Genomic DNA, 25,648 nt, shown 5'->3' with positions numbered 1-25,648 from the left:
AATGCCTAAACTCTAAAACGATCTCCTAACCTATTCGAAAATGACGATACAAAAAACGAGGGAAATTTCAACAGCTGTCGGTCATGCTACCAATTCAGTGCATCGATTGGCGATTGGCTGCCGCACGCGTCGATTTCGCAAGTGCGTCAAAATGGCCGACTACGTGGAAGTTTGAGAAAGAATTACTGAACGCATTTACCGTCAACTCACACGAAGGCAGAAGAGAACGAGTAATATTTTTTTAGGGATAAAGATCGTTTCGTGATTTTTTGATCGCGATGACACGACACGCGAGGAATTGCACCGCAGGTGCTGTGTACACGTACCACGAGAAGAAGAAGGACGCCGCGGCGTCAGGTTATGGTACGAACACACAGAGGGTAGGCAAGGACTCCGTCAAGGATTTCGACTGCTGTTGCTTGACTCTGCAGCCCTGCAGGAATCCAGTGATAACGTACGTATCGTGCATTGTGTGACCGTTTACCCTAATGCACAATGAAAAGCGCAGATAACGAAAACAGAAACCAAGAAATGTAACCTAGCCTAACCTCAAAAGAGGTCGATTAAATCACTGTAGTCAGGTACAAACAAGAAAGAATAAGAATCCAGCACGTCAAAAATGTATTCCTATTGTTTCACGTTCTTGTATTTGTAGTGTACATTGCTAAATGATTTTTTTTTAGGTTGAAATCTGCTTATGTTATTTTCTGTTCCTGTTGCTTATGATTTTGCGATAGGTCAATAATTATATTTACACATGAATACATACTCTACTTACAATTGACAACCTACTGTTATAGGAAGGATGGCTATCTATTTGACAAAGAGGCAATATTGGAATACATCTTGACGAAGAAAAAGGAATACGCAAGGAAATTGAAGGAATATGAGAAGCAAAAGCAAAAGGAAGAGGTTAGGCTAGATTATAATCAAGCTTATAAGCGAGTTTTATAGATATCATTAAAAATGTCACGAGGTTTGAATTGTCAATATATTTACAATGCCACATTTATTATAGGAACAATCGCAAGAACAAACAGCCAATGAAGAGCTGAAGAAGCTGCAGAATTTTCTGAAGGGTGAGAAAACTATTGTGTCGAGCACTCCTAGTACATCTGATGGAGATTCAGTGTCTAATATGAAGAATGGCAAGGATAAGATGTTACCAAGTTTCTGGATACCCTCGAAGACACCAGGAGCAAAGGAAGTTTCCTTACAGAAGCCTGACAAGACTATTTATTGTCCTGTCAGTGGAAAGCCATTGAAAGTAAAGGATCTGATTCCAATAAAATTCACAGTGGTTAAGGATCCAGATGACAAGAGATCGCTTATCGTCAAACAGGCGCGATACATGTGTCCAATTACGCACGATGTCTTGGGCAATAGTGTCCCTTGCGCAGTGATAAAAACAACGTAAGAGAGATATATAATTCTATTTGAATTATGAATACTGATTTTGTTGTTTAATTGTTTTGCAATATCTTCTTATAGCGGCGACGTGGTCACAATAGAGTGTGTAGAAAAGTTGATAAAAAAGGATTGGATCAACCCTTTAGATAATTCGAAATTGACGCCGTCTGATATTATTCCTCTACAAAGAGTAAGTGATATAGATGCAATAAAAACAATAGGAATAATCGGCACAGAGAATCAAATTAATACTAATGAAATAATTTTTCTTATTTTACAGGGTGGCACTGGTTATGCATTTGTTAATGACTCATTAGAGGGCAAGCACGAAAGGCCAGTGTTGCAGGCGTGAAGAACTACATACATACTTTTCGTTGCTTGATTGTATATAGATGATTTAACTTAACAAGGTACATATTTTAATATAAATATAGTTAAGTGTTCACACATACTTAATTTATAAATTTTTAATAAAACAAATTTAAATGAATTGATGTTTCTATACATGATGTGATGTATCACAGTTTTGTTCGTAGAAATTAACATAAATGAAATATATTTACAAAAGTATAAGAAAAGAGCTGTATATGCATACGTGTGTGTATGATTTTTATCGACTAAAGGATCTAAATTCAGTTTACATAAATCCCTGTATATATGAAAAATTAAAATTTTGTAAAATAGAATAGCATTTAGAGGCAAAAAAATTCCTATTTAAATTTTTGTGTACAGAGAAAGGTTTTGTGTACAGAGAAAAATTTAACAAATAAAGGAAAAAGAATTTAAGAAACAGAAAGTAAATAAGAATTTAAAGGATAAAGGGAGAAAAAATGTAAAGAATAAAAAGAAAATAGTACAAGATAAGAATTTATATCATGTCTGATCTGAAGTCTTCTTTTTTTTAATTACGAGATGAACAAAACACGAAATTAAGTTTTCGCTAGTCTGCTCCATCTTCATCAAACACATACATAAGTCCAATTTTTATTGTTTCTTAACCCTTAAACACGTAAGTGGGTCTGAGAGACCCCATATGAAGTTTTTAACGCTTGCTATGTGAAGACGGAATGAGATAGAAGGTTCGGACCAAGACGTAAAAAAAGTTTGAAATCTCTTTCGATTGATATGGTTGATCAACTTTTTTGGTCAACTAGAATTTGAATGGCACGGCAGCAAAGTTTTGTTAGGGTCAATGCGACCCATATAGTGTGTAACTGAAACTTTTTGTGAGTATTTTGCATAAAAAAGCTGGACAAAATACGTTCGAACAGGTCGTTTTGCGAATGTTACTCGCATATACTTTGTTTAAAGTTGGAATACTATAAAATGCTGTAGAAAAGGCAGTTTTTCCGAAATGTATCATGAAACACATCAATTTTCAATTTTAGTCACGATTTAATCAAAAATACCTCATATTTGCCTTGTTACATAAGTACATTTTTTAATAGAAATGACAATGATATAATTTTTTTTTGAAAGTATGAATCTTTAGCTTTAAAACGCCGTATTGTAAAGTTCTTCAAAGTTTTTTGTTGCAAAGATATGATTTTTTTTTTTAAAGTAGATTTTTAGATGCCCAAAAATACCTCATATTCTCCATGTTACATAATTATACTTTTTAAAAAGAATGACTTTGCCAAATTTTATTTTGAAAGTGTGACTCTTCAGCTTTAAAACGCCATATTTGAAAGTCCTTAAATGTTTTTTGTTGCGAAGATATGATTTTTTGAAGGAAAAGTGGATTTTTGACTAATTTCTCATTTTTGCTTAATGGTTTTCCTTTTATAACTTCACAATAAATTATTTTTCGCCAATGCCGATTGTGCAGTCACACTCCTGAGATTTTGAACTTTTGTTTAAAAAAAAATCGTAGAAAAATATTGATTGTAATCAAAGATATAGCTTCTCAAAGTTGAAAAAGTCTCCCAGACCCAAAAATGTGTTTCCGTATTTTACAGGATCGGTGTGTTTAAGGGTTAAATTATGTTAAATTATTTTACTTTTGTTCTTTTCTCTTCTTTTTCCTTAAATATTTAATGTCTTCTCAAAAACATTGTTATGATCGTATACGGTGTTTAAATGTGTATGTATCCACATATTAAATTCAGATTTATGAATTCACTAATGTTTATTTCTACTATTGTAGATTAACTTTAATCTCATTTAATTTAAATGCAGTGCATTAAGATTAAATTAAGTTAGATTAAAAATTAATTTTGAAAAACCTTATTTGTCTTAAATTAATACGTTATATTTTTAAAAATTGGATTACAACAAAATAATTACAATACAAATTATTAAATAAATTTAATATTTTATTTGTGAATTAAGTTTCTATAGAATAACAAAGAATCAAGAAAGAAACTGGTTGAAGTTAAAAATTAGCTCATTTGAAACTAACTAGTTGTAAGTTAAGAGTTATTATTTAATTTTTAACTTGGTAACTAGTGACTACCCAATCCTGGCTATTTCTGTATCACGTCTTATTTTGACGACCGAATGTATAGATGGAAAACACTATTTACTGGATGTCCCTTTTTTTCATCAGCTTCATACATATAATATAATGCTGTCTGTAATTCGTGGTTGTTGCATATGGGAACACATTCACCTTTTTCATCTACACATAAATACAAAAAACAAGTTGAATAGTTGCAATCAGTCCATTATCAACACATCCATTATCAAATCCATTATCAACACATCTTTTAACAAGAGAGGATGTGCACACAGAGAAAGCATGTAAAGTTGTAATCAAACTAGATGTTGAGATTGCAATTGAATTGAAATTTGACCAATTAAAGCAAGGTTAACTGAACTTGAGGTTGGTTTTCTTTCTTCGGATTGATTAAATTCCAATCCAATCTAAATCTCAATTTCTAGTCTGATACGGGCATAACGATTGGTCAATAAAAGATAGCAATACTTTTTGTCGATAATTTTTTTTGAATATACATATTTCTCCGTTTTACATTGTATAATTTACGTTGGTATTAGAGTTTTTTAATTCATCGATTGATCAGTCGCGTTATGCGCAAATGCAGTTTCTACAAAAGTATAAAGTTGCATTTGCGCATAATGCGATTGATCAATCGATGAATTAAAAAACTTGCTCTTATTTCGACAGCTATTCTAATCGCTTACTAGATGCATTCAAAGATGGTGGTTCGCATTATCAAAATTTTTCTGCATTCCAAAAAAAAAGAAAGTAGCCACCTGTTGCAACTTTTTATTAACCGACTGTACACTCGGAGATTTTTATCAAATTCCATGATTTCTATTGATTCACAAATTATTAAAATTTTTTATTTGCTGATGTCACGTTGTCCGGTATTCATAGTCGATTCGTATATTTAAGAAGTCTTAAGTATCACCTTAAGATGTCATCCACGAATCGGAGAGCCTTATTAACATTTTAAGACATTACTTAAGACCATCTTGAAATGAGAATTGATCATGAATACCGGCCATTGATTACGTTTACACGGTCTGATTTACGCTGGAATTATAACATTGATGTTATAAAATTGACTAATTATAAAAAATCCTGTACAGAATGGAATGACTGTAATTGGTCAATTTTATAACTACGGATGTTACTAAACCCAATTAATGGTGACGTGTTGTAAACAGAATGATAGATACAATGATATAGATAACACAACTTGCACAGATTTGATAGAAATATCAAATTATTGTTATTTCTTGCCAATTTTATACCATTTATTATTTTTTTTAATTGAATAAAAAAATAAAATTGTATTAATGGCACAATGAAACACTAATTTGTTTGTCTTTTAATTGAGCGCAATTGAGAAAAAATGCAGGAAAAATGTGATAGAAAAAATTCAATTTTTGAAATTTTCTTATAATTTGAATTATTGTCTTCGCTTTTGCGATATTATATAAACGTGTAATTCAACTCGATTAAAAAAATACAAAATTTAGTGTAAAACTAACTTTACACACATAAGACCTCACTTTTCCAGAAGATATCGAAGTTCTTGCGCTGCAGACATGGAAAGATAGTTTGCAGTTTTCGGCACAGACTCTCGAAAGTGCTTATACTGAAGAAAAGGTGGACTATGGGTACTTCCCTGACGGTCCATTGATCCTTGTCTATTAAGTGTAATTGGAACTTTTCAAGTCGAAACTGCGTTCAACAGAAAAAGCAGCTTTTCAACTGTTGTAAAATACAATATGATTGCTTCTCGTCCTTAATTCCTGCAAGATCTGAATGTATAAACCAATCATAAGAGTCTTACAAAATCTTATATTGAAGTGTTTGCTCCGTCGCAGGTCATCGTATTCGTTGCTTTAGCTCAGCGAACGTTGGAGTTGTAACGATGCATCGGATATATTCTTCGCGAATAATCGACTTCCATTACTCGACCGAAGGGTAGATGGGTGAACCAGGATGAACAAGCGCCGGAGTAATAATATTTGCTTTGCGCTATCACGGCGCGCATGTGCAATTCGTGCTAATTTTTCAATATCGGCGTGCGCGTACGTCGAGACTGCGCGTACTGCGGCTGCGATCCATTTGACAAGCTACAAATGCTTCGAAGCGTCTGTAACATCAAGAGGACCGTAGTCCACGCTAAACGCGACTCATCTCGCGCGCTCGAATACAATAGCAAGACCGAATAAAAAATAGCAAGTGCGAATACTTTTTCCATACGATCGTTATAAAAACCAAAATTCACGTGTCGTTACAGTTGAAACGATTTCAGAGATCGAACTAATTAGTCTAATTTTCACTTATTGTTTATCAGAAAACATTTTGTTAAATGCCTATTTCTATCAACGCAGATTAACTTTAATCTCAGTTTACTTGCTCTTTATCTTTTTCCAATTTTTAGAACTAAAAAAAGATAAAGAGTAAGTTAAACTAAAATTAAAGTTAATCTGCGTTGCTAGAAATAGATATTAAAGTTCTTTATGAGTAATGTCCGATAATACAATCTTGAGATATCAATAAGTCAAGGAAAAGTTTAAAAGATGAATTTTTCGTAAAGTTACTCGCACTTTTTCAAGTACATTCAATTTTTTAAAGTAAATTAATGCTAATTTGTTCGGGGATATGATGTTAGTATTAAGCTTTTTCTAAACTATTGTTTTAATATTCGAGATATGACAAAAAAGAACACGTTTCGAGAGAAGGAAAAAATTGTTGATTTAGGAATAAAGTTAATAAGTTTGAATTCAAATTTATTTGAAAAATAGTGATTGAATTTAAAAATTGAATCATTTGAAATTAATTAATTGAAAGATAAAAGCTATTAATTTCTAATACTTTATTACTTAATTTTTTGATTAGACTAAATTTTTTAATTTAGATTACCCCTCTTGCTGTGTCATATGGTTCCAGGATAATCAAAAAGAATGTACAGATCGTAGAAATTCTTGTTATTTTCTCTAGCTCTCCAATACATCTCCTCCAATGCAAGTGCTAGTTCTTCTTTGGTGGCTATGGTAATGTAAATTTTGGTAGATTTTTCTGATTCTTTATCTACACATAAATACAAAAAAGTTGAATAATTATACATTTATGTAACTTTACACATATAAGATCTCACCTTTCCAGGCGACATCGAAGTTGCTGCCCTGCAGCTTTGGAAAGATAGTTTGTAGTTTTTTGTACAGATTTGCGAGATTCAATACGACGTTGATGTCGATGTTGATTTTACGAACTTTATGGCGGTTATAGGGACGCAATGTATTAATCAGGTGTAACTTGAACATCCACTTGTCCCCCATTGCTCGTTTAGCAGTGAAGGGAAGTATGTCCTCGCAAGAAACGTTCTCAATGCTATCGATAGACCTATAAGTGAAATTGGCCATGAGATAAAAACTTTTGATTGATCTATCGTTTTTGTTAATTCTTATTTAATGTATAACTAAAGAGCGTTATGTTACAGAAAAATATACAAGATTCATTTAGATTAGACTGAATATGGTACTTTTTTTCCTTTACTTGTTATCAGTTTAATTTTCACTTATTGTCTATTCGAAAAAAAAATTCTCTAAGAGCTCTTTAATATTAGATTATCTGCTAATTTAATCTTTAGATATCGATAAGTTTAAGAAAAATTAAAAAAATAGAATTTTTCTTAACCGTGCACTTTTTCTCAATTACACTTCATTTTTTAAAATAAATTTGTGTGAGAATATGGTAGCATTAACTTCTAAATTAATATTTTAATATTCAAAATTTTGTATTTAGAAAGAAAAGTTGGCGCTTAAAGAGATAGATGGAAGTTGTTGACTTTGGAACAAAGTTAATAAATTTAAATTTGAATGTGTTTTAAAAATAATGAAGTTAAAAATTAACTCATTTGAAATTAACTAATTATAAGTTAAAATCAATTTTTTAATACTTTATTACTTAATTTTTAACATTTAACTAGTTACTATTCAACCTTTTCTTTGATGTATTATAAGGCACCAAAATGTATAGATCGTAGACATTATTCCAACCATTCTTCGTAGCTATATCCTTCAGTGCGGTCTCTAATTCTTCATCGGTGATTATGATAATCATCGTATCTTCTTCATCTATACATATATACAAACAACAAGTTAAATAGTTGCGATCAGTACATTAGCAACAATCAAGTGGAGGAGATGCTCATGTACATATGCACTCATATCTTTTTGTCAATTGCTAGAATTTCTTATCGATTTATTTCTTTACGAGGTATTTTTTTATGTGCTGATCACATTGATATAGAAACAATAATATAGATAACACAACTTACAGAAATTTGATATAAACATCATTTATTGTTATTTTTTATCAACTTTTATCATTTGAGTTTTTTTAATTGAACAAAAAAAATTGTGTCAATAACACAACAAAGCATTAATTTATTTTTTTTTTAATTGACTGTAATTCGAGAATTACACAAAAGAATAAGTGTAGGACTAGGAAAAATTCAATTTTTGAAATTTTATAATTTGAATTATTATTTTCGCTTTTGCAGTACTATAAAACGCGTAATTTAGTATAATTAAAAAAATACAAAATTCAGTATAGAGCTAACTTCTCACACATAAGACCTCACCTTCCCAGAAGATGTCGAAGGATGACACTTCGGACAGAAGGAAGATAGTTGACACTTTTTCGCGCAGATTCTTGAAATTCATGACACTCGTGACGTCGATGTTGATTTTGCGCAGTTCATTCTGGGACCACTTTGGACTGATTGTAGACATTGCGTCTGTTACTAGGTGTAACTTGAACTTCAACTTGGTCATTGCTTTGGCGAACGCTGAAGTAAAAAGGAGTCTGAGGACATTTTGCCAGGAAACATTTGAATATTATGTAGACAATTAGATGGGAAATTACTATAAATATTTTGTCAGGAGTCATGTAAATTATCGAAGGGAAGACGAGACGAGATAGGAGGCTTTTGCAAGGATAAAATGAAATCGTTAGCGTTGTAAAGTTTAAGTCTTCATTCTTCTCTTGATCACAAAGCGTGCATGCGTGCGTGTCTCGCCACCGTTCGTTAACAATTAAAGCGTTTTTCACTGGGTAGCACTGAGTGCGCACTGGAAACTCGCCGATTGCAAGCGGCACTGCCTAAAGTGCATCGAAAGTGCGAGTTTCTTGCACTGCCAGTTAAACACGCATCATTATTTTCACAGTTTTTTGTGATATATTATTAGTTTTATAAATTTATTATGGCACTGACTATTGACTTAAAGTCAGTGACGAAATATGTAATCTATCAATTGATCCAGCTAAATTAACTTTATACGAAAAATTAAAGAGTATAGAATCAGACAGATGGAATCCGGAATATTCATACAGCTCTATTATTTTGTAGGCTGTTGTTCTTGCAACGCGGAAATGACTTTTGAACTGTAATAATTTAATTTAAAATAAAATTAATTGGTAAGTAGCACAGATTCCATCAGATTAAAAATAATTAATAATTATAATGTAATATTATAATAAAAATAAAAATAATAATAATGATAGTAATAGTAATAATAGTAAAATAATAATAATAATAATAATAATAATAGTAATAATAGTAATGACAATAATAATATTAATTAATAATAATTCCATATAGCACAGAGAGATTACAGGAACATTGCAGAATGATTTCATTGAAACATTGTAATATTGCATTTTGATTGCGAAATATCGCTGCAACATTGCTGGAAGACAGCAGCAACATTAAGATGTCTGCTTTTTGAAATATTGCATTGAAACATCCCAACAACATTGCAATTTTATGAATTTTTCCAAAATATTTACATAAATATTATTACACCACGTAATTCTAATAAGCAAAACAATATTTGTGTAATATTTAAAAAAATATTTTTCGCAAAATAAATCTCGGGAATTTTTTTTCGGAAATTTCCAAGCGGTCACCCGTCCAAATCGCAACTCCGATGAACATTGTTTGACCTCCGTGATTGCGCTGCGAACTGATTCCTCATGATGACCTGTGAATACTTTGCTGATATGTGTATATAACTGGTACATCAAGTCAATATACGTTATCGAAAAAATAAAATATGTATAAATAAAGTACGGTATTTATATAAACAAATATAAAATTATAATTTTTTTGTATTAATTTCACAAATGCAGAATAGCATCTGGAATAATTTTTCTGTTATTTGTTGAAATAAGAATGTAATTAGAAAATATATATCAATATAATACAATAATTAAATTAAATATGAAAAAAATTTTATTAAAAAAACAATTGAAAAATATTGTTTGTTCATTGAAATGTAGATCGAGGTTTCTTCATATATGGACCTATTTCGTGTATTGATGTGAATACTTATGTTTCTCAACAATACTATGATGCACACCGGATCGCATGCCTTTTTCTAGACGTCTTAGAGTTAACATTTGAAGGATGTCTGCAGACGTCTATGCAAAGTTGATTTGCAGTCAACTCTGAAAGCCTGACTTGGCTGAATCGACTCTTACAGTCGACATATGGACGGTTGTGCTGTTAGGGAATGTAGAGATTCAGCGGAAAATTTTAGTAACGTCGCCCGACTTTGGTTTGCTAAATGCGGATGAATAATTGTAGATGAGTTAAATTAATATATTATTATACGCGAATATTCTGTTTTGCCTTTTTATTGCCATTACTTTATTAAAAAATTATGATATTGCAATGTTTCCGGAATATTACTGGCATATGCCATGAGATGTTGCAAGCATATTGTTAATTTATGCTTCTGCAATGTCTCCGTAATATTGCATTGCAATCTGCAACATTGCAACATTGCTGCAATGTTGCTGCAATTTTCTGTGCTGTATGGGATATAATTACTAATACAATTATTAATAATATAATTATTTGTTTACAATTATTAATAGTATAATTATTTGATACTATATTTATACAATTATTTGCAATACAATTATTAATAATACAGGGTATCCCATTTTAAAAAACGCACTTCGATAATTCTTCAATGAAGCATTTTTAGTAAAAATGTTTCAGACAAAAGTTGCATGGTTTCAAGGGGGTCATAAAATGGTGTCTTTAATTTGATCTTGAATAGTTGCTTGAAAGTCACGTGAAGGTGTCACCTTCAATTTTTTAAATGGGACATCCTACTTTTTATTACATATTCTTGTAGCTTATCTCAAGACCTTTCCAAAACATTACAAGAAAGTTTATTTTTGTTAAGTATTTTCCGAGTTGTGAGGTTTGAAGCTATGGTGTACTGTAACTTTTAAGCGTCATAACTCGGAAAGTCCTTAACGAAAATAAACTTATTTATAGTGTTTTGGAAAGCTCTCAAAATCGACTACAAGAAAATGCAATAAAAAATATAGAATGTTAGAGAAGTACCGATACCCTTTAATTAGGGAACTACCGATACTCTAATATTGTAACTTTTATTGCATATTCTTGTAGTTTATTTCAAGATTTTTCCAAAACACTACAAGAAAGTTTATTTTTGTTAAGTACTTTCCGAGTTGTGACGCTTGAAAGTTACAGTACACCGTAGCTTTCAAGCCTCACAACTCGGAAAGTACTCAACGAAAATAAACTTTCTTGTAGTGTTTTGGAAAGGTCTCAAGATGAGCTACAAGAATATGTCATAAAAAGTAAGCAGTCCCATTTAAAAAATTAAAAGTGACCTTCACGTGACCTTCAAGCAACTATTCAAGGTCAAATTAATAACACCATCTTATGTTCCCTTCGAAACCATGCAACTTTTGTCTGAAACATTTTTACTGAAAATGCTTCATTGAAGAATTATCAAAGTGCGTTTTTTAAAATGGGACACCCTGTATAATTATTTATAGTATTGATACTACAATATTTATACGATATTGATACTACAATATTTATATAATTTATACTACTATATTTATACAAAATATATTATTGCTTCATGTGTAATACAATATAATCTGCAGAAACAATGAATACAAATGTACTTACGTAAATGTACTTTATCCGTTAGATTATGCACCATCTGAAGAAAATTTTTGATTTTTGGAATTTTCCGCGAATTTTCTAATAATTCTTCTTCATCATTGCTAGATGATGATGAAAAAAGCAAAACTAGCAATGCAATTGCTAATCGTGCGTTCCACGCAGGCATGTTGCACTGAACTGGCACCGTCTCTGGGAGTTCGTGCCGAAATCTTGGACGAAAGGGCAAAAATTCAGCACTAGGCTTTCCAGTGAAACAGCGCGCACTGGTAGTTAAATGGACCATAGTCCGTATCTCAAGCAACCAACAAGTAGCCGGTATAGTAACCGCGCCGCGCGCAATACCGAATATCGATACCAAGTCACAGTATATCGTTACCGATCCCGGGTACAGTCATATCCGACAGTATGTTTATCACTAGATATCTTACAATTATGTTAGTTTATCTATATATTTTATCTATATATCCTGAATATTTTATCTATATATTTTATATAGATAAACTAATCAAAAGTTTTATCTCATAGCTATATTCATTTAGACCGAATATGGTATTTTTCTCCTCTACTTGTTATCACTTTAATTTTCACTTATTGTTTATCAAAAAGAATTATTTAAAAGTTCTTTATGAGTAGAAGTCTGATAATATAATGTTGAAATATCAATAAGTCAAGGAAAAATAAAAAAAATGAATTTTTTATAAACTCGCACTTTTTCAAGTACATTCAATTTTTTGAAATAAATTAGTGTTAATTTGTTCAGGGATATGATTTTAGCATTTAGCTTTTTCTAAACTAATGTTATGTTTAAAGTATCACAGAAGAAAAACGCGTTTAGAAAGAAGGAAAATGTTGTTAACTTAGGAATAAAGTTAATAAATTCAAATTTAAATTTATTTTAAAAATGATTAAAATTAAAAATTAAATCATTTGAAATTAACTAATTGGAAGTTAAAAATTCTTAATTTCTAATACTATATTACTTAATTTTTTGATTAGACTAAATTTTTTAATTTAGATTACGCCCCTCTCTATTCCATGACATTCGCGTCTTGTCTCAATAGAATATATAGATTGTAGAAATTCTTGTTATTTTCTCTAGCTCTCCAATACATTTCCTCTAATGCAAGTGCTAGTTCCTCTCTGGTGGCTATGGTAATGTAGATTCCGGGATATTTTTCACATTCTTTATCTATACATAAATACAAAACATTTGAATAATTATACATTATATAACTTTACACATATAAGATCTCACCTTTCCAGGCGACATCGAAGTAACTGCCCTGCAGCCTTGGAAAGATAGTTTGTAGTTTTTTGTACAGATTTGTGAGATTCAATACGTCGTTGATGTCGATGTTGATTTTATGTACTTCACTGCGGGTCCACGAACGCATTGTATCAATCATGTGTAACTTGAACATCCACTTGTCCCCCATTGCTCGTTTAGCAGTGAAGGGAAGAATGTCCTCGCAGGAAACGTTCTCCATGCTATCGATAGACCTATAATTGAAATTGGCCACAAGATAAAAACTTTTGATTAATCTATCGTTTTTGTTAATTCTTATTTAATATATAACTAAAGAGCGTTATGTTATAAAAAAAATATAAGATTCATTTAGATTAGACTAAATATGGTACTTTTACTTGTTATTTGTTTAATTTTCACTTATTGTTTATTTGAAAAAAAAATTCTCTAAGAGCTCTTTAATAGTAGATTATCTGCTAATTTAATCTTCAGATATCGATAAGTTTAAGAAAAATTAAAAAAATAGAATTTTTCTTAACCGCGCACTTTTTCTCAATTACACTTAATTTTTTAAAACAAATTTGTGCGAAAATATGTTAGCATTACTTTCTAAATTAATATTTTAACATTCAAAATTTTGTATTTAGAAAGAAAAGTTGGCGCTTAGAGAGACAGATGGAAGTTATTGATTTTGGAACAAAGTTAATAAATTTGAATTTGAATGTGTTTTAAACATAATGACTGAAGTTAAAAATTAACTCATTTGAAATTAAGTAATTATAAGTTAAAAGTTATCAATTTTTTAATACTTTATTACTTAATTTTTAACATTTAATTAGTGACTATTCAACCTTGTCCATGAATAATGATTCTCCACCAAAATGTATAGATCGTAGACATTATTCCAGCCATTCTTCGTAGCTATATCCTTCAGTGCGATCTCTAATTCTTCATCGGTAGTTATGATAATCATCGTATCTTCTTCATCTATACATATATACAAACAACAAGTTAAATAGTTGCGATCAGTACATGAGCAACAATCAAGTGGAGGGAATGCTCATGTACATATGCACTCATATTTTTTTGTCAATTGCTAGAATTTCTTATCGATTTATTTTTTTACGAGTTATTTTTTATGTCTTGATCACATTGATACAGGTACAATGATATACATAGATAACACAACTTGCAGAAATTTGATATAAACATCATTTATTGTTATTTTTTGTCAACTTTTATCATTTGAGTTTTTTTAACTGAACGAAAAAAATTGTGTCAATAACACAACAAAGCACTAATTTATTTATTTTTTAAATTGAGTATAATTCGAGAATTACACAAAAGAATAAGTGTACGACTAGGAAAAATTCAATTTTTGAAATTTTATAATTTGAATTATTATTTTCGCTTTTGCAGTACTATAAAACGCGTAATTTAGTATAATTAAAAAAATACAAAATTCAGTATAGAGCTAACTTCTCACACATAAGACCTCACCTTTCCAGAAGATGTCGAAGGATGACACGTCGGACAGAAGGAAGATAGTTGACACTTTTTCGCGCAAATTCTTGAAATTCATGACACTCGTGACGTCGATGTTGATTTTGCGCAGTTCATTCTGGGACCACTTTGGACTGCTTGTAGACATTTGTCTTACTAGGTGTAACTTGAACTTCAACTTGGTCATTGCTTTGGCGAACGCTGAAATAAAGAGGAATCTGAGGACATTTTGTCAGGAAACATTTGAATATTATGTAGACAATTATATGGTAAATTACTTTAAATATTTTGTCAGAAGTCATATAAATTATCGAAGGGAAGACGGGACGAGATAGGAGCAAGGATAAAATAAAATCGTTAGCGTTGTAAAGTTTAAGTCTTCATTCTTCTCTTGATCACAAAGCGTGCGTGCGTGCGTGTCTCTCCACCGTTCGTTAACAATTAAAGCGTTTTTCACTGGGTAGCACTGAGTGCACACTGGAAACTCGCCGAGTGCAAGCAGCACTGCCTAAAGTGCATCGAAAGTGCAAGTTTCTTACACTGCCAGTTAAACACACATCATTATTTTCACTGCGGTTTTTTGTGATATTTTATTAGTTTTATAAATTTATTATGGCACTGACTATTGACTTTAAAGTCAGTGACGAAATATGTAATCTATCAATTGATCCAGCTAAATTAACTTTATACGAAAAATTAGAGAGTATAGAATCAGACAGATAGAATCCGGAATATTCATACAGCTCTATTATTTTGTAGGCTGTTGTTTTTGCAACGCGGAAATTACTTTTGAACTGTAATAATTTAATTTAAAATAAAATTAATTGGTAAGTACCACAGATTCCTTCAGATTAAAAATAATTAATAATTATAATGTAATATTATAATAAAAATAAAAATAATAATAATGATAGTAATAGTAATAATAGTAAAATAATAATAATAATAATAATAATAATAATAATAGTAATAATAGTAATAACAATAATAATATTAATTAATAATAATTCCATACAGCACAGAGAGATTGCAGGAACATTGCAGAATGATTTCATTGAAACATTGTAATATTGCATTTTAATTGCGAAATATTGCTGCAACATTGCCAGAAGATAGCAGCAACGATAAGATGTCTGCTTTTTGAAATATTGCATTGAAACATCCCAGCAACATTGCAATGTTATGAATTTTTCCAAAATATTCACATAAATATTATTACACTACATAATTCCAATAAACAAAACAATATTTGTGTAATATTTTAAAAAACATTTTTTGCAAAAAATCTCGGAAATTTTTTTTGGGAAATTTTCAAGTGGTCACCCGGTCCAAATCGCAACTCCGATGAATGTTGTTTGACCTCCGTGATTGCGCTGCGAATTGATTCCTCATGATGACCTGTGAGCACTTTATGCTGATATGTGTATATAACTGGTACATCATGTCAATATACGTTATCGAAAAAATAAAATATGTATAATTAAAGCACGGTATTTATATAAACAAATATAAAATTATAATTTTTTTTTATTAATTGTGCAAATGCAGAATAGCATTTGCAATAATTTTTCTGTTATTTGTTGAAATAAAAATGCAATTAGAAAATATATATCAATATAATACAATAATTAAATTAAATATGAAAAAAATTTTATTAAAAAAGAATTGAAAAATATTGTTTGTTCATTGGGATGTAGATCGAAGTTTCTTCCTTAGAACACTAAGGTTTTTTCATATATGGACTTATTTCGTCTGTTGATATGAATATTCATGTTTCTCAATAATATTATGCACACGGGGTCGCATAACTTTTTCTAGACGTCTTAGAGTCAACATTTGAACGATGTCAGTAGACGTCTATGCAAAGTTGATTTGCAGTCAACTCTGAAAGCCTGACTTGGATGAATCGACTTTTACAGTCGACATATGGACGGTTGTGCTGTTAGGGAATGTAGAGATTCAACGGAAAATTTTAGTAACGTCGCCCGAGTTTAGTTTGCTAAATGTGGATGAATAATTATAGATGAGTTAAATTAATATATTATTAGTTGCGAATATTCTGCTTGGCTCTTTATTGCCATTACTTTATAAAAAAATTATGATATTGCAATGTTTCCGAAATATTACTGGCATATACCATGAGATGTTGCAGGCATATGTTTCTGCAATATCTCCGTAATATTGCATTGCAATCTGCAACATTGCAACATTGCTGCAGTTTTCTGTGCTGTATTGGATGTAATTACTAATACAATTATTAATAATATAATTATTTGTAGTATTGATACTACAATATTTATACAATATTGATACTACAATATTTATATAATTTATACTACTATATTTATACAATATATATTATTGCTTCACGCGTAATACAATACAATCTGCAGAAACAATGAAAACAAATGTACTTACGTAAATGTACTTTATCCGTTAGATTATGCACCACCTGAACAAAGTTTTTGATTTTTGGAATTTTCCGCGAATTTTCTAATAATTCTTCATTGCTAGATGATGATGAAGAAAACAAAACTAGCAATGCAATTGCTAATCCAATTGCGTTCCGCGCAGCCATGTTGCACTGAACTTGCACCGTCTCTGGAAGCTCGTACCAAAATCTTGCACGAAAGGCCAAAAATTCGGCACTAAGCTTCACAGTGAAACAGCGCGCACTGGCAGTCAATGGACCATAGCCCGTATCTCAAGCGACCAAGTAGCTGGTCTAATAGCCGCGCCACGCGCAGTACCGAGTACCGATACCATATCGTTACCGATCCTGGGTACAATCATATCCGACAGTATGCTTATCACTAGATATCTTACAATTATGTTAGTTCATCTATATTTTATATAGATAAACTAATCAAAAGTTTTTATCTCGTGGCTATATTCATTTAGATCGAATATGGTATTTTTTCTCCTCTACTTGTTATCAGTCTAATTTTCACTTATTGTTCATCGGAAAGAATTATTTAAAAGTTTTTTATAAGTAGATGTCTGATAATACAATGTTGAGATATCAATAAGTCAAAGAAAAGTTTAAAAAATAAATTTTTTATAAACTTGCACTTTTTTTCAAGTACATTCAATTTTTTAAAATAAATTAGTGCTAATTTGTACGGGGATATGATGTTAACATTAAACTTTTTCTAAACTAATGTATTATTGTTCAAGGTATCATAGAAAAAAAAAACTGGCATTTAGAGAGAAGGAAAAGTTATTGACTTAGGAATAAAGTTAATTTAAATTTATTTGAAAAATAATGATTGAAATTAAAAATTAAATTATTTGAAATTAACTAATTGTAACTTAAAAGCTATTAATTTCTAATACTTTATTACTTAATTTTTTGATTAGACTAAATTTTTTAATTTAGAATACCCCTCTTTATGGGTCATGGTCGTTTCTCAATAGAATGTACAGATTGTAGAAATTCTTGTTATTTTCTCTAGCTATCCAATACATTTCCTCCAATGCAAGTGCTAGTTCCTTTCTGGTGGCTATGGTAATATAGATTCCGGGACATTTTTCACATTGTTTATCTATACATAAATACAGAAAAGTTGAATAATTGTACATTATGTAACTTTACACGTATAAGATCGCACCTGTCCAGGTGACATCGAAATTCTTGTCCTGTAGACTTGGAAAGATAGTTTGTAGTTTTGTGTACAGATTTGCGAGATTCAATATGACGTTGGTGTCGATGTTGATTTTACGTACTTCATCGAAGAGGCACGGATTCTCGGTATTAACTATGTGTAACTTGAACATCCACTAGTTCCTCATTGCTCGTTTAGCAGTGAAGGGAAGAATGTCCTTGCAGGAAACGTTTTCAATGCTATCGATGATAGGCCTATAATCGAAACTAGCCACGAGACAAAAACTTTTGATTGATCTATCGTTTTTGTTATTTAATATATAACTGAAGAGCATTATGTTATCAAAAAAAATTCAAGATTGGTTTAGATTAGACTGAATATAGTATTTTTCTCCTTTACTTGTTATCAGTCTAATTTTCACTTATTATTTATTCGAAAAAAATTCTGTAAGAGCTCTTTAATAGTAGATTATCTGTTAATTTAATCTTTAGATATCGATAAGTTTAAGAAAAATTTTAAAAATAGAATTTTCCTTAACCGTACACCTTTTCTCAATTACACTTTATTTTTTAAAATAAATTTGTGCGAGAATATGTTAAATTAATTAATTTCTAAATTAATATTTTAACATTCAAAATTTTGTATTTAGAAAGAAAAGTTGGCGTTTAGAGAGATAGATGGAAGTTGCTGACTTTGGAACAAAGTTAATAAATTTAAATTTAAATGTGTTTTAAAAATAATGACTGAAGTTAAAAATTAACTCATTTTAATTAGGAGATGAATGAAACACAAAATTAAGTTTTCGCTATTCTGCTCTGTCTACATCAAACACATACCATAAGTCTAATTTTTATTGTTTCTTAAATTATGTTAAATTATTTTACTTCTGTTTTTCCTTATATATTTAATGTGTTCTCAAAAACATCGTTATGATCGTATACGGTGTTTAAATGTGTATGTACTCACATATTAAATTCAGATTTATGAATTCACTGCTGTTTATTTCTACTATTGCAGATTAACTTTAATCTTAATTTAATTTAAATGCAGTGCATTAAGATTAAAATAAGTTAGATTAAAAATTAATTTTGAAAAACCTTATTTGTATTAAATTAACACGTTATATTTTTTAAAATTGGATTACAACAAAATAATTACAATACAAATTATTAAATAAATTTAATATTTTATTTATGAATTAAGTTTCTATAGAATAACAAAGAATCAAGAAAGAAACTGGTTGAAGTTAAAAATTAGCTCATTTGAAACTAACTAGTTGTAAGTTAAGAGTTATTAACTTTATTATTTAATTTTTAATTTAAATAGTGACTACCCAATCCTGCCTATTTCTGTATCACGTCTTATTTTGACAGCCGAATGTATAGATGGAAAACACTATTTTCTGGATGTCCTTTTTTTCATCAGCTTCATATATATAATATAATGCCATCTGTAATTCGTGATCGTTGCATATGGAAACACATTCATCTTTTTCATCTATACATAAATACAAAAAACAAGTTGAATAGTTGCAATCAGTTCATTATCAACACTCTGTCTTTTAACAATAGAGGATGTGCACACAGAGAATGTAAAGTTGTAATCAAACTAGATGTTGAGATTGCAATTGAATTGGAATTTGACCAACCAATGCAAAATTAACTGAATTTGAGTTTGGTTTTCTTTCTTCGAATTGATTAAATTCCAATCCAATCTCAATCTTAATCTCTAGTCTAATACGGGCATAACAATTGGTCAATAAAAGATTGCAACAGGATGCAACACTTTTTGTCGATAATTTTTTTTGAATATACATACATGTTTCTATGTTTTACATTGTAGAATTTACGTCCGTATTAGAGAGTTTTTTAATTCATCGATCGATCAGTCGCGTTATGCGCAAATGCAGCTTCTACAAAAAGTATAAAGTTGCATTTGCGCATAATGCGATTGATCAATCGATGAATTAAAAAACTTGCTCTTATTTCGACAGCTATTCTAATCGCTTACTAGATGCATTCAAAAATGGTGGTTCGCAATATCAAAATTTTTCTGCATTCCGAAAAAAAGAAAGTAGCCACCTGTTGCAACTTTTTATTAACTGACTGTTACATACATATACACTCGGAGATTTTTATCAATTTCCATGATTTCTATTGATTCACAAGTTATCAAAATTTTTTATATGCTGATCACGTTGGCCGGTATTCATGGTCGATTCTTATGTTTAAGATCGTCTTAAGTATCATCTTAAGATATCATCCACCAATCGTATTAACATCTTAAAACTACTTAAGACCATCTTGAAATAAGAATCGACCATGAATACCGGCCACTGATTACGTTTACACGGTCCGAATTATAACATCGATGTTATAAAACTGACCAATTATAAGAAATCCTGTACAGAATGGAATGACTATAATTGGCCAATTTTATAACTACGGATGTTACTAAACCCGATTAATGGTGATGTGTTGCAAACAAACAGATGATAGATACAATGATACAGATAACACAACTTGCACAGATTTGATACAAATATCAAATTATTGTTATTTCTTGCCAATTTTATATCATTTATTTTTTTTTTTAATTGAATGAAAAAATAAAATTGTATTAATGGCACAATGAAACACTAATTTGTTTGTCTTTTAATTGAGCGCAATTGAGAAAAAATGCAGGAAAAATGTGATACAAAAAAATTCAATTTTTGAAATTTTCTTATAATTTGAATTATTGTCTTCGCTTTTGCGATATTATATAAACGTGTAATTCAACTCGATTAAAAAAATACAAAATTTAGTGTAGGCCTAACTTTACACACATAAGACCTCACTTTTCCAGAAGATATCGAAGTTCTTGCGTTGCAGACATGGGAAGATAGTTTGCAGTTTTATGCGCAGACTCGCGAAAGTGCTTATACTGAAAAAAAGGTGAACTATGCGTACTTCCTTGACGGTCCATTGATCCTTATCTATTAAGTGTAATTGGAACTTTGCAAGTCGAAACTGCGTTCAACAGAAAACGCAGCTTTTCAACTGTTGCAAGATTCAACACGATTGGTTTTTATCCTTAATTCCTGCAAGATCTGAAAGTATAAACCAATCATAAGAAAAAGAGTCTTACAAAATCTTCTATTGAGGTGTTTGCTCCGCCGCAGATCGTAATCGTTGCTTTAGCTCGACGAACGCTGGAGTTGTAACGATGCACCAGATATACTCTTCGCGAATAACCGACTTCCACTACTCGACCGAAGGATAGATGGGTAAACCAGGATGAACAAGCGCCGAAGCGATATAATATTTGCTTCGCGCTATCTCGGCGCGCATATGCAATTCGTGCTAATTTTTCAATATCAGCGTGCGCGTACGTCGAGACTGCGCGTACTGCGGTTGCGATCCATTTGACAAGCTACAAATGCTTCGAAGCGTCTGTAACATCAAGTGGACCGTAGCCCACGCAAAACCGCGACCCATCTCGCGCGCTCGAATAGCAAGACCGAATAAAAAGTAGCGAATGCGAACACTTTTTCCTTACGATCGTTATAAAAACCATTCATGTGTCGTTACAGTTGAAACGATTTCAGAGATCGAACTAATTAGGCTAATTTTCACTTATTGTTTATCAGAAAGAATTTAAATGCTTATTTCTATCAACGCAGATTAACTTTAATCTCAGTTTAACTTGCTCTGGATTTTTTTCTAATTTTTAGAACTAAAAAAAAGATAAAGAGTAAGTTAAACTAAAATTAAAGTTAGTCTGCGTTGCTGGAAATAGATATTAAAGTTTTTCATGAGTGAAATGTTCGATGATACAATCTTGAAATACCAATAAGTCAAGGAAAAGTTTAAAAAATGAATTTTTCATAGAATTACACTCGCACTTTTTCAAGTACATTCAATTTTTTAAAGTAAATTAATGCTAATTTATTCGGGGATATGATGTTAACATTAAGCTTTTTTTAAACTAATGTTTTAATGTTCAAGGAATCACAAAAAAAACGCGTTTAAAGAGAAGGAAAAAGTTGTTGACTTAGGAATAAAGTTAATAAGTTCAAATTTAAATTTATTTTAAAAATAATAGTTAAAATTAAAAATTAAATCATTCGAAATTAACTAATTGTAACTTAAAAGCTATTAATTTCTAATACTTTACTTAATTTTTTATTTTTTGATTAGTGATTACTCAATCTTGGTCTTTATCGTACTTCAATAGCCAAATGTACAGATTGTAGAAATTCTTGTTATTTTCTTTAGCTATCCAATACATTTCTTCCAGTGCAAGTGCTAGTTCCTCTCTGGTGGCTATGGTAATGTACATTCCGGAATATTTTTCACATTCTTTATCTATACATAAATACAAACAAGTTGAATAATTGTACATTATGTAACTTTACACATATAACTCACCTTTCCAGGTGACAATGAAGTTTCTGTCTTGCAGTATTGGAAAGATAGTTTGTAGTTTTTTGTACAGATTTGCGAGATTCAATACAACGTCGACGTCGATGTTGACTTTACGTACTTCATTGCAGATCCATGGATATGTTGTATCAACGTGTAACTTGAACATCAACTTGTTCCCCATTGCTCGACAAACTTGGAAGGAGAGAATGTCCTCACAGGAATTGTTCTCAATGCTTTTGATGCTAGGTCTAAAACGCCAACTGGCCACAAGACAAAAACTTTTGATTGATCTATTGTATTTATTAATTCTTATTTAATATATAACTAAAGAGCGTTGTGTTATAAAAAAAATATAAGTTTCATTTAGATTAGACTGAACATGGTATTTTTTTTCTTCTACTTGTTATCAGTTTAATTTTCACTTATTGTTTATTTGAAAAAATTCTCTCAGTGCTCTTTAATAGTAGATTATCTGCTAATTTAATCTTCAGATATCGATAAGTTTCAGAAAAAATTAAAAAAATAAAATTTTTCTTAACAGCGCACTTTTTCTCAATTATACTTCATTTTTTAAAATAAATTGGTACTAATTTGTGCGAGAATATGTTGTTAACATTAATTTCTAAATTAATATTTTAACATTCAAGATTTTGTAGAAAGTAAAGTTGGTGTTTAGAGAGATGGATGGAAGTTGGGAACAAAGTTTAAAAATTTAAATTTAAAAGTGTTTTAAAAATGACTGAAATTAAAAATTAACCCATTTGAAATTAACTAATCATGAGTTAAAAGTTATCAATTTTTTAATACTTTATTACTTAATTTTTATCATTTAACTAGTGACTATTCAACCTTGCCCATACCTAGTTCTCTTTGACAACAAAATGAATAGATTGTAGACATTATTCCAGCCATTCTTCGCAGCTATCTCCTTCAATGCGATCTCTAATTCTTCATCGGTGGCTATGGTAATAATCGTATCTTCTTCATCTGTACATATATACAAAAAACAAGTTAAATAGTTATGATCAGTACATTAGTAACAATCAAGTGGAGGGAATGCACATATACATCATATGCACTCAAGGAGAAAGTATGTATGTACATATGAACTCAGATCTTTTTGTCAATTGCTAAAATTTCTTATCGATTTATTTCTTTATGAGTTATTTTTTTATGTGCTGATCACATTGATATAGGTACATACAATGATGTAGATAACACATCCAAACACAACTTGCAGAAATTTGATATGAACATCATTTATTTGTAAGAAATGTCCTGTCATACCCGGTATACTTCGCATAATGCTAGCTTTAGTCGTTAGGTGCGTATACATCGCTCCTTTAGAGCACTGTGATTGGTCTGCGACATCATGTGACCCAAGGCAACGGTGTTATTCGCTCTGAGCTACTATCTGAGTCACGATTGGCTGAGATACGCTACACTAGCGCGCTTGTGCGTTCACTTGCTTGGGATAAGCTAGACAAAGAGTTCGAACGTGGCCGGACATGGATAGCCATGCCGGGATTGTACGGGGACAATAAAGAATTATACCGTACTTCGAGACTAGCTGTGTTATCCCTGCTTTTCCATGCCTTCCTGACGCTTACATATTGTTATTTTTTGTCAACTTTTATTATTTATGAGTTTTTTTAACTGAACGAAAAAAATTGTATCAATAACACAACAAAGCACTAATTTATTTTTTTAAAAATTGATTGTAATTCGAGAATTACACAAAAGAATAAGTGTAGGACTAGGAAAAATTCAATTTTGGAAATTTTATAATTTAAATTATTATCTTCGCTTTTGCAGTACTATAAAACGCGCAATTTAGTATAATTAAAAAAAATACAAAATTCAGTGTAGAGCTAACTTTTCACACATAAGATCTCACCTTCCCAGAAGATGTCGAAGTCGTCGTATAGCTTTGGGAAGATAGCTGACACTTTCTCGTGCAGATTCTTGAGATTCGTAACACTCGTGACGTCGATGTTGATTTTGCGCACTTCCTTGTAGATCTTTATTTCATCTTCGTCGCTTACTACGTGTAATTTAAACTTTAACTTGGTCATTGCTTTGACGAACGCTGAAATAAAGAGGAATCTGAGGACATTTTGCCAGGAAACATTTGAATTATTGTGTAGAAAATTAGATGATAAATTACTTTAAATATTTTGTCAGGAGTCGTATAAATTATCGAAGGGAAGATGAAACGAGATGGGAGGCTTGTGCAAGGATAAAATAAAACCGTTGTAAAGTCTTCAAGTCTTTCTTCTTCTGTTGATCACAAAGCGTACGTACGTGCGTGCGCGTCTCTCCACCGTTCGTTAACAAGTGATACATTAGTTTTATAGCGAATTCGGTTGGACTGCACCAGTGTGCACTGATGCACATTAAGGTCGACGTACATGAATTGATGTAAGATGTGTGTTCATTGTCAATGTAAATATATAAACATATTAAATTATGAAATTTTCTCTTTTATGTTATTTGATAAGATACAAGTATTAAAAATTCCGCCAGTCGAGATATTTGCAGTTTATTTTAATTCTAGATAAATGTACAACGGCTTTAATCTGCACTAGTGCACACTAGTGCATCCGAGCAAATTCGCTATTAGAGATCCTTAAAGGATCTCTAGGTTTCACCAATAACTTAAGACCGTAGCTGCGGTCTATTTGATGCTACAAATACAAATTGACCAATCAAAATATGCTTCGGAACATCTGTAGCCGTCAAATGCAATCACTAGCCACGAGGTGCATTGGATGCATCCAACGAGAAAATAATACTGCCATACGAACGTAGCGAGCAGATACTCACTCTTGCCAACATACTATTTAGTTCATTTCATGTGGGAATATGATGCGGCTGCGATCCATTTGCGACAAGTTACAAATGCTTCGAAGCGTCTGTAACATCAAGGCTGTGTTCCGATATTAACTGCCAGTACTGAAAATGTATAGTATATGTGACGTGAACTATAAATTTTCAGTACTGCCAGTAAAAACGGAACACAGCCCAAGT

The 25,648-nt window shown here is 30.9% G+C and overlaps 4 protein-coding genes across 6 annotated transcripts; 1 reads left to right on the top strand and 3 right to left on the bottom strand.

The window, feature by feature from the left end:
- Positions 1-86: 86 nt before the first annotated feature.
- On the top strand, positions 87-6,064 carry LOC105204025 (nitric oxide synthase-interacting protein homolog). Of its 3 annotated transcripts, none has more exons than XR_003268687.2 (6): positions 87-454; positions 801-912; positions 1,019-1,413; positions 1,492-1,600; positions 1,691-1,820; positions 5,403-6,064. XR_003268687.2 is itself a non-coding variant. In XM_011173019.3 (5 exons), the coding sequence occupies exons 1-5, from the start codon at positions 279-281 to the stop codon at positions 1,760-1,762; spliced, it is 864 nt and encodes a 287-aa protein (XP_011171321.1). In that variant the 5' UTR covers positions 87-278; the 3' UTR covers positions 1,763-2,081. The 3 variants fall into 3 exon arrangements, 1 of the variants encoding a protein (XP_011171321.1); XR_851194.3 differs by having other exon boundaries at positions 5,400-6,064; XM_011173019.3 differs by lacking the exon at positions 5,403-6,064 and having other exon boundaries at positions 1,691-2,081.
- A 628-nt stretch (positions 6,065-6,692) lies between these two features.
- On the bottom strand, positions 6,693-12,596 carry LOC105204117. The gene is made up of 5 exons (XM_039450568.1): positions 11,859-12,596; positions 8,478-8,684; positions 7,833-7,968; positions 6,990-7,234; positions 6,693-6,922 (listed from the first exon to the last, which is right to left on the bottom strand). Exons 1-5 carry the CDS (start codon positions 12,136-12,138, stop codon positions 6,768-6,770), a joined length of 1,023 nt encoding a protein of 340 aa, XP_039306502.1. The 5' UTR covers positions 12,139-12,596; the 3' UTR covers positions 6,693-6,767.
- A 123-nt stretch (positions 12,597-12,719) lies between these two features.
- Positions 12,720-17,587, bottom strand: LOC120358052. Its single transcript, XM_039450569.1, has 5 exons — positions 17,023-17,587; positions 14,602-14,805; positions 13,953-14,088; positions 13,111-13,355; positions 12,720-13,044 (listed from the first exon to the last, which is right to left on the bottom strand). Exons 1-5 carry the CDS (start codon positions 17,180-17,182, stop codon positions 12,884-12,886), a joined length of 906 nt encoding a protein of 301 aa, XP_039306503.1. The 5' UTR covers positions 17,183-17,587; the 3' UTR covers positions 12,720-12,883.
- Positions 17,588-22,338: 4,751 nt separating this feature from the next.
- LOC105204022 lies at positions 22,339-24,970 on the bottom strand. The gene is made up of 5 exons (XM_026134812.2): positions 24,786-24,970; positions 24,516-24,707; positions 23,479-23,605; positions 22,622-22,878; positions 22,339-22,558 (listed from the first exon to the last, which is right to left on the bottom strand). The coding sequence occupies exons 2-5, from the start codon at positions 24,691-24,693 to the stop codon at positions 22,398-22,400; spliced, it is 723 nt and encodes a 240-aa protein (XP_025990597.2). The 5' UTR covers positions 24,694-24,707; positions 24,786-24,970; the 3' UTR covers positions 22,339-22,397.
- Between the last annotated feature and the right edge of the window lie 678 nt (positions 24,971-25,648).

This window comes from Solenopsis invicta, chromosome 6, assembly GCF_016802725.1.
Source record: "Solenopsis invicta isolate M01_SB chromosome 6, UNIL_Sinv_3.0, whole genome shotgun sequence".
Taxonomy (NCBI): Eukaryota; Metazoa; Arthropoda; class Insecta; order Hymenoptera; family Formicidae; genus Solenopsis; species Solenopsis invicta.
The sequence above is the reverse complement of the archived record's forward strand: the minus strand, read 5'-3'. Positions and strand labels throughout refer to the sequence as shown.